Below are 10,099 nucleotides of genomic sequence, written 5' to 3'. Positions count from 1 at the left end.
AGGATAAGACAGCATCGGCATAATTCATTGTTCAGCTTTGTCTCCTTTCTCAAACTCAGAACCATAAACCAATCCTCCATATCAACAGGCATATATCAAATCCATCCTTTCTTGACAAGATCACAGAGACACACTGACTGGCACACAGACATTGTGGAGCCAAGAGATACACGCTTGATGATCCCTTGACCTCTCCCCTCTCTGCGGCCCAAGCAACTTAGAACAGATACTGCAACCCTGCCACAGTATTATACAAAAATAACATTCTTGATGAGAAGTAACTTACAAACATATGATGAATATAAAACAACATGTTACCAACAAATTCTGATCATTCCACAACACTCCCACCCTTTTCAGCCAGCAAACATATCCAAGACTATTCTATTCTGCCAAGCCATTCATTACATCTCTGATATAATTGGTGAAGCGCTGTGGATTTTTAATAGATATAATTGATCCAATCCACATTCTCATTGAGAGTGGACCACCAAAAAAATACTTGACTCTAATCCTGCCAGGATATAATTTGTAGCTTTGATCTCATCTGCCACCCTTGGAACCACAATGTTATTAATACAAACCCTATCATCAAAAGACCCAGTCGGAGTACTCCTTTTCTCCCGTTTAGTCAACATCATGTCATGGTGTTGAATGAGTGTGAAAGGCATTCTCAAAAGTACCAGTACACATACCTCTGTTCAATTAGCCAGTAATACTCGGCCATAACGTCCTTCCCCCACACAACCACCAGATGTGAACCCTGGGCCTCCTTATCTAACTGAAATCCCCAGATCTCAACCAGTCAAATCACTCATTTGTCGCATCAGAAGTAACATTATCTGTCACATTGCAGGTCCTGATTTTCCCCACATATTTCCCAGAAGTACTATGCTGAATCAAACAGTAAACAGTCTCCCCTTGCCTCTGTTAAAGGATTTCAATCCTGTACCAATTCTCTGTCAAGTGTCTTATCTACTTTAAGAAGTATCTGTGCTAGTATCTGTGCTACTTATATATTTTCTTAAATATATATTTATCGATTTAAACAGTAACCCTTTTCTCTCCTATCTCTCAACTAAGCGTCTCAAAGTTTGACCTTATCTAAAATCATTGATTTTAGAAAAAGCGTGTGTGAGTGGCAATTTGCAAAGCCCTTACATTTCCTTAATCAATCTATATCGATCCTAACAATAATCCTAAATCACCACAGCTGTCATATATCCCTGTTAAATGTAATACCATTTAAATTAAAAAACCTCCTAATAGTCAAACAAAGCCAAAACAACTGCTAAACATATCAAATCCTTCCTACACTAACAAGCTCTTTCCTTCAAGGATCCTCAGTATCTTATCTGACAATAACATGAAGTAACCTTAAAATCATTTTCATCAGTAATCTAATATATGTTGCATAGTGTGGAATACCTTATCTACAGTAATTTGTCACCCCTAAGAACTGAAACTTATTTTTCTATGTAATCTCCTGCCCTATTGGCTTAATATATCTCCTATCCAAACCTCAATGTGTCTTATTTCCCCTATTTATTCTCAATGATAAATAGGGGTTTTTTCACAGCTAATATTGTAAAACAGAATCCTGAACCACTTTCTCATCAAGCACTAATTCTAACCCCAAACTAAAACTCCATTTATAATTAATTTACCTTAAAACTAGTAACCCAAATGACCACAAATTCATTATACAAATGGCTCTCCCCTGAGGCTGATCAGACCCCAAGAGATATGATAAGGTCATAGGTCATACCACCCTTTTATAGTCATGTTCCACATGAGACATATTAAAAGAACTTAAAATAAACTTTAAAAAAAAAATAACTTGTGTAATTTAAAACTCATCAAATAAAATCTCATAGAGTTCCATATGTGAGCGTGCCTCTTTAAAATACCTTTGCACTAAAACAAATAGTCCTAACAAATGTTTTATGTGTATATATTTGCAAACCCAGGCCTTTTTCAATTTGGTCGTTTATGGCCTCAATCTCCCCAAGATTATCAGGAAACATCCATTTTCCCAGAACAACACAACTAGCATTCACTATGCTACATCGATTCAGAAACTCAAACGTGAACTATAAACTAAACCTAATGATAATTCCCCTTTACCTCAAATCATTAACCGTAAACTTTAAACAACGACAATGTATATGTTTACTTAAATGAACATGCTACCCTTAGATACAATTAACCTGATAACATCATTATCCAATGTATTACTTTTTTCCTCTGTCTCAAATGTCTTACATTTCTCAGTGTAAGAAATCAGTCATTTAATCCCAGATATTTAATAAAAATGTAAACGTAATCTCCCATGGCTCCTTCAATTTACATATTTTATATAACTTCCATCCATCCTGGAAGAATGAATCCTACTTGAACACACCAGAATACAATGTTTAATTAAGTTAAATCAACTCCTAAAATAAACAATAAACAGTAAACAAACTATACAAAAACTCCAATGCTTTCAGATGACAATATAACTCAGAGACTCATGTTTACGTCTCAATAAAACAAAAGTCTGCATTTTCCTCAAGAAACAACTTGCCCCTGTTACAGATGACTCATGTTTACATCTCAATAAAACAAAACACAGTCTGCATTTTCCTCAAGAAACAACTTGCCCCTGTTACAGATGTCTATGTATCAGGGGAAAAGCTCAACCAAATTCAACCTAGCTAATTTCCCAAAACATATGCAATTGTTTTTTACTATAGAGGTTGCTTTTCAACATTAATACCCTAACATTGTTCCACATAATGGAAACAGTGCTCAAATTCACTGGTGTTACATAAACAATCAAACCAGGAATCAATAACCATCAGAATCCCTATGTTTTACGATTCAGACATTCCTTTCTCATGGCCAAATACCGTCCAAATAAACGCCACAAATCAAGGATGCCCACCTAGCGAATCTGCTGCTAGTTTTTAGCATCTTTCCTGACTACCCTGGTGACTTACAACTACTTTTAAAAATGTATTTGGACATTTTTATCAACTTCTGAAGAGTGACTCAAAACAATATTGCACGCTTTTTCCTTCAAAATGACACAAACAATTTTCTCCGTTACCCCCAGTCACAACATCATTTCCGTGGCGACAAAAGTGCCTTTGCAAGTGATGTCATCAACAAGTGCTCAACCTAGAGCCGAGCCGCAACGACTTTTCATGAATTGTAAATAATTGTTGGCTGTCTGCAACAACAGTAGTACGGGTTCGATAAACCAAACCTAATTTATCACATCTGTTGAATCTTGAATTAGAATTTACAACAACACTCAACATCTCTCAATTCGCTAAATTTACAAGAACATTTTGATGTGCAAAAATCTATCGTAATTGTCTCTTCGTTATTATTGAGAATTCGTTTGATTTAAGTAACTGTCTCGACTTTGATTTAGCATTTTAATTACGACTCTATTCCCATTTATTCAAACAGGTCATTTAGTGAACTGACATCGTCTTGCATCAAAATTCGCTCCGTCTTTATTTTAAGTTGAATGAATTAGTCTTTCAATTTGAACCAAACAAACAATTTTAAAATGTTCAGTTTATATCTTATACCAATACTAGTAACTATAACTTTCTCTGCAATACAATTAGTTTAATTACAACCAAAAACTCAGATTTATTTAGCTAACGCCTCGGCTGGGAACTGAACCCTGGACTGAAGTTTGTAAGACTGCTACGCTCACCACTATACCACCAACGCTATGGAACTGACTGAGATTCTCCGCAAGTAGACCCATTTTACAATTGTCTGTATTTGTAACTCCGGCATCAGTACAACAGAAAATAGCTCTAATTTAAAAGCCCAAAGTTTTCCTCAGTGAGGATTCTCATTAATCTCACTCTCCTCTATCAGAAATTAGGAATAGTTACTATCGTGACTCTTGATAAGTTATTATGGCTCACACGTGAGTGAATCATCGTTCATTCTTTAAACGTACTCCTCCATGTCGGGCCAAAATAGGTGTTTCTCTCTTCCCTGCATTATTTCTCATCTCCCGTTAACCGGGACCTCGGGACCTCCTTTGAAGATGTACTATCCATGTTCGTTAAATCCTTACCATTTACTAGTAGCTATGGTATTTAATCACTTATCTATGCCTTTCTATTTTTTTACCTTCTATGTGAGTGTATTTCTATGAATCTGCTATTTACTGTTACTCAGTTACTTTAGTTGCTTTTCTGTCTGTGTGTCTCTTTAATGATAATCAGTATGTATGCATGTATGTATGTATGCATGTATGTATGTATGTATGTATGTATTTATTTCTCCTTTCTGGAAACTTTGTCTATAGATGACTTTTGATCGGACATTAAATTTCACCCCTATACAATTATAAACTCATTATAAACTATTGTTCCTTGGGACTTTCAACATTAATATCTCACTTCTCTAGACTCGCTTTCCCTCTCCACCACCTTGGATATTACTTTTTTTCAGTATTGAATAGGTTCAATTATTCTGTTCGCCTAGAATTACCCTGCCTTCTCACCAAGCCTAATTTATCCTCACCTGTTTTAATATATCTATCTGCTACTTCTTGATAGTCAGACTACTTCCCATATACAGATAGACTACTCAGGTTAATTTTATTTAGGTATGTCTTTTGAATTCATGGCTATCCTATTTGTAAAGAACGACCGTCCTATCTCACAAAACTTACTATATCCCACCCTTAATAAATCCTGGTTTTGCCGAAGCATTTTTAAGTCCTATTTTATTTATGGTAGTGCACCATTTCAGACCCGTTTCCTTCCTTCCTATCGATTTTGGTTAAAACACAAAGTAGAAACCTAGTGTATTTGTTCAGAATATTCAAGGACCTATCATTGTGGAATCCGGCTCGAAGGACCAATTGTTACTGTAATTTAAATATGCCAATGTGTTTTCATTAATTGAAAACCCTTACTCTATTTTATTGAAAATTTGTAAGATTCTTGTTTGCATAAAATATACGTAGACCAGCCATTTCAATAATAGGTAACAGAATTTATTCTCGGAGCGCGTTGCCACTTTACCACGAGCAACAGTTTATATATAATAACATGACGTAATTTCATTGCTTAACAGAATCCTCTCCTCTCGTCACACAACACAACTGAATTAACTTTTGACCCCCCCAACATTATCGATCACCACTTAGCTAATTCTAATTAACAGAACCTAGGAATGCACTCACTGCCTTATCTAAAACACCCCAGAGCTCAGTTCCATAGGTTCAACCATAGGTTAACTACCTTATCTGTTTACTTGATCCACAACCCATTCGTTTCTGCCTGGTTGGAATGTTGCTCATTAACTTTAATTACTCGTTGTCCGTGTCACACAATCCCTTCTCATAAACTCCTGTTAATCAGATATAATAAGTTTACTTACATTTACATTACATTTAAGTCATTTAGCAGACGCTCTTATCCAGAGCGACTTACAAATTGGTGAATTCACCTTCTGACATCCAGTGGAACAGCCACTTACAATAGTGCATCTAAATCATTTAAGGGGGGGGGTGAGAAGGATTACTTTATCCTATCCTAGGTATTCCTTGAAGAGGTGGGGTTTCAGGTGTCTCCGGAAGGTGGTGATTGACTCTGCTGTCCTGGCGTCGTGAGGGAGTTTGTTCCACCATTGGGGGGCCAGAGCAGCGAACTTAGTTACAGTTCCATTTAAAATGATTTGTTCAGTCATTTAATCATCATTTTCCCAACAGTGTGTCAGTCAGCCAGTTATATGTCGCAACACAGTGGTCACATTTCTGAAACACGCCTACCGGCCTCGTCACAGGTCACATGACTGGCCTCGTCACAGGTCACATGACTGGCCTCGTCACAGGTCACATGACTGGCCTCGTCACATGTACCTTACATGTTGATCTAACTCAGGCACTTAGTTTCTCCTAAAAAGCAAGAGGAAGTCTGAGAGGAGGTATCGACCATGTGTTGGCGTAGAGCCTCGCCAGCGTGTCGGTACAGAGCCTCACCTCATCACATTCAAAAGCAATGTGCAATAGGTCTTTTTTATTTTTATGTATACAGCTCAAGGCTGTCAAATGTATAAGATTGGTTTCCAGGTCTCAGATTAAAGACGGTTGTGTATTCCTAATATCTACATGGCATCTTGTCGGTGTGACAGTGTCTTACGTCCGACCCCTCTCTCTCAGGACAGGGACTGGGACCAGGATGTGACGTTCCTCCCAGCAGCTGACAGTAAGAAGTTAGAGAAGAAGAAAGGACCAGGGAGAGTCGGGGCTGTGATCAGCATCGTTATCTTCGCTGCTGTCATCGCCCTTATGACTGGCCTACTGGTCTGGCACTTCCACTGTGAGTAGCCCTGCCCCTCTCTTCTCTTCACTGGGTGTAGCCCTGCCCCCTCTCTTCTTCTCTTCTCTTCCACTGGGAGTAGCCCTGCCCCCTCTTCTTCTCTTCCACTGGGAGTAGCCCTGCCCCCTCTTCTTCTCTTCCACTGGGAGTAGCCCTGCCCCTCTTCTTCTCTTCTTCTCTTCCACTGGGAGTAGCTCTGCCCCCTCTTCTTCTCTCCTTCTCTTCCACTGGGAGTAGCCCTGCCCCCTCTTCTTCTCTCCTTCTCTTCACTGGGAGTAGCCCTGCCCCCTCTTCTTCTCTTCCACTGGGAGTAGCCCTGCCCCTCTTCTTCTCTCCTTCTCTTCCACTGTGAGTAGCCCTGCCCCCTCTTCTTCTCTTCCACTGGGAGTAGCCCTGCCCCTCTTCTTCTCTCCTTCTCTTCCACTGGGAGTAGCCCTGCCCCCTCTTCTTCTCTCCTTCTCTTCCACTGGGAGTAGCTCTGCCCCCTCTTCTTCTCTCCTTCTCTTCCACTGGGAGTAGCCCTGCCCCCTCTTCTTCTCTCCTTCTCTTCACTGGGAGTAGCCCTGCCCCCTCTTCTTCTCTTCCACTGGGAATAGCCCTGCCCCTCTTCTTCTCTCCTTCTCTTCCACTGGGAGTAGCTCTGCCCCCTCTTCTTCTCTCCTTCTCTTCACTGGGAGTAGCCCTGCCCCCTCTTCTTCTCTTCCACTGGGAGTAGCCCTGCCCCTCTTCTTCTCTTCTTCTCTTCCACTGGGAGTAGCCCTGCCCCCTCTTCTTCTCTTCCACTGGGAGTAGCCCTGCCCCTCTTCTTCTCTCCTTCTCTTCCACTGGGAGTAGCCCTGCCCCCTCTTCTTCTCTCCTTCTCTTCCACTGGGTATAGCTCTGCCCCCTCTTCTTCTCTCCTTCTCTTCCACTGGGAGTAGCCCTGCCCCCTCTTCTTCTCTCCTTCTCTTCCACTGGGAGTAGCCCTGCCCCCTCTTCTTCTCTTCTTCTCTTCCACTGGGAGTAGCCCTGCCCCCTCTTCTTCTCTTCCACTGGGAGTAGGTCTGCCCCCTCTTCTTCTCTCCTTCTCTTCCACTGGGAGTAGCTCTGCCCCCTCTTCTTCTCTCCTTCTCTTCCACTGGGAGTAGCTCTGCCCCCTCTTCTTCTCTCCTTCTCTTCCACTGGGAGTAGCTCTGCCCCCTCTTCTTCTCTCCTTCTCTTCCACCGGGAGTAGCTCTGCCCCCTCTTCTTCTCTCCTTCTCTTCCACCGGGAGTAGCTCTGCCCCCTCTTCTTCTCTCCTTCTCTTCCACTGGGAGTAGCTCTGCCCCCTCTTCTTCTCTCCTTCTCTTCCACCGGGAGTAGCTCTGCCCCCTCTTCTTCTCTCCTTCTCTTCCACTGGGAGTAGCCCTGCCCCCTCTTCTTCTCTCCTTCTCTTCCACTGGGTGTAGCTCTGCCCCCTCTTCTTCTCTCCTTCTCTTCCACTGGGAGTAGCTCTGCCCCCTCTTCTTCTCTCCTTCTCTTCCACTGGGAGTAGCCCTGCCCCCTCTTCTTCTCTTCTTCTCTTCCACTGGGAGTAGCTCTGCCCCCTCTTCTTCTCTCCTTCTCTTCCACTGGGAGTAGCTCTGCCCCCTCTTCTTCTCTCCTTCTCTTCCACTGGGAGTAGCTCTGCCCCCTCTTCTTCTCTCCTTCTCTTCCACTGGGAGTAGCTCTGCCCCCTCTTCTTCTCTCCTTCTCTTCCACCGGGAGTAGCTCTGCCCCTCTTCTTCTCTCCTTCTCTTCCACTGGGAGTAGCCCTGCCCCCTCTTCTTCTCTCCTTCTCTTCCACTGGGAGTAGCCCTGCCCCCTCTTCTTCTCTCCTTCTCTTCCACTGGGAGTAGCCCTGCCCCCTCTTCTTCTCTCCTTCTCTTCCACTGGGAGTAGCTCTGCCCCCTCTTCTTCTCTCCTTCTCTTCCACTGGGAGTAGCCCTGCCCCCTCTTCTTCTCTCCTTCTCTTCCACTGGGAGTAGCCCTGCCCCCTCTTCTTCTCTCCTTCTCTTCCACTGGGAGTAGCTCTGCCCCCTCTTCTCCTCTCCTTCTCTTCCACTGGGAGTAGCTCTGCCCCCTCTTCTTCTCTCCTTCTCTTCCACCGGGAGTAGCTCTGCCCCCTCTTCTTCTCTCCTTCTCTTCCACTGGGAGTAGCCCTGCCCCCTCTTCTTCTCTCCTTCTCTTCCACTGGGAGTAGCCCTGCCCCCTCTTCTTCTCTCCTTCTCTTCCACTGGGAGTAGCCCTGCCCCCTCTTCTTCTCTCCTTCTCTTCCACTGGGAGTAGCCCTGCCCCCTCTTCTTCTCTCCTTCTCTTCCACTGGGAGTAGCTCTGCCCCCTCTTCTTCTCTCCTTCTCTTCCACTGGGAGTAGCTCTGCCCCCTCTTCTCCTCTCCTTCTCTTCCACTGGGAGTAGCCCTGCCCCCTCTTCTTCTCTTCCACTGGGAGTAGCCCTGCCCCCTCTTCTCTCCTTCTCTTCCACTGGGAGTAGCTCTGCCCCCTCTTCTTCTCTCCTTCTCTTCCACTGGGAGTAGCTCTGCCCCCTCTTCTCCTCTCCTTCTCTTCCACTGGGAGTAGCCCTGCCCCCTCTTCTTCTCTTCCACTGGGAGTAGCCCTGCCCCCTCTTCTCTCCTTCTCTTCCACTGGGAGTAGCCCTGCCCCCTCTTATTCTCTTCCACTGGGAGTAGCCCTGCCCTCTCTTCTTCTCTCCTTCTCTTCCACTGAGAGTAGCCCTGCCCCCTCTCTTCTTCTCTCCTTCTCTTCCACTGGGAGTAGCCCTGCCCCCTCTTCTTCTCTCCTTCTCTTCCACTGGGAGTAGCCCTGCCCCCTCTCTTATTCTCTTCCACTGGGAGTAGCCCTGCCCCCTCTCTTCTCTCCTTCTCTTCTGCAGCAAGAGCGACATCATTGATATATACAGAGAAAAGAGTCGGCCCGAGAAATGAACCCTGTGGTGCCCCGCATAGAGACTGCCAGAGGTCCGGACAACATTCCCTGCAATTTGACACACCGAACTCTGTGTGCAAAGTAGTTGGTGAACCAGGCGAGGCAGTCATTAGAGAAACCAAAGCTATTGAGTCTGCCGATAAGAATGTGGTGATTGACAGTGTCAAAAGCCTTGGCCAGGTCGATGAAGACGACTGCACAGTAATGTCTTTTATCGATGGCGGTTATGATGTCGTTTAGAACCTTGAGCGTGGCTGAGGTGCACCCGTGACCAGCTCGGAAACCGGATTGCACAGCGGAGAAGGTACAGTGGGATTCGAAATGGTCAGTGATCTGTTTATTAAGTTGGCTTTTGAAGACCTTAGATAGGCAGGGCAGGATGGATACAGGTCTGTAACAGTTTGGGTCCAAGGGTCTCCCCCTTTGAAGAGGGGGATGACTGCGGCAGCTTTCCAATCTTTAGGGATCTCAGACGATACGAAAGAGGTTGAACAGGCCGGTAATAGGGGTTGCAACAATGGCGGCAGATAATTTTAGAATTTTAGAAAGAGAGGGTCCAGATTGTCTGGCCCAGCTGATTTGTACGGTCCAGGTTTTGCAGCTCTTTCAGAACATCAGCTGACTGGATTTGGGTGAAGGAGAAATGGGGAAGGCTTGGGCGAGTTGCTGTGGGGGGTGCAGTGCTGTTGACCGAGGTAGGGGTAGCCAGGTGGAAAGCATGGCCAGCCGTAGAAAAATGCTTATTGAAATTCTCAATTATAGTGGATTTATCAGTGGTTACCGTGTTACCTAGCCTCAGTGCAGTG

At 44.1% G+C, this 10,099-nt stretch overlaps 1 protein-coding gene across 1 annotated transcript in view; it reads left to right on the top strand.

The window, feature by feature from the left end:
- Positions 1–10,099, top strand: part of st14a (ST14 transmembrane serine protease matriptase a) — a 92,585-nt gene that overhangs the window by 22,221 nt on the left and 60,265 nt on the right. Inside the window, exon 2 of the mRNA XM_064972759.1 lies at positions 6,191–6,350. Coding sequence (XP_064828831.1) covers positions 6,191–6,350 — 160 coding nt within the window. The remainder of the gene's footprint in view (positions 1–6,190; positions 6,351–10,099) is intronic.

This window comes from Oncorhynchus masou, chromosome 9, assembly GCF_036934945.1.
Source record: "Oncorhynchus masou masou isolate Uvic2021 chromosome 9, UVic_Omas_1.1, whole genome shotgun sequence".
In the NCBI taxonomy this organism is placed as follows: Eukaryota; Metazoa; Chordata; class Actinopteri; order Salmoniformes; family Salmonidae; genus Oncorhynchus; species Oncorhynchus masou.
The sequence above is the reverse complement of the archived record's forward strand: the minus strand, read 5'-3'. Positions and strand labels throughout refer to the sequence as shown.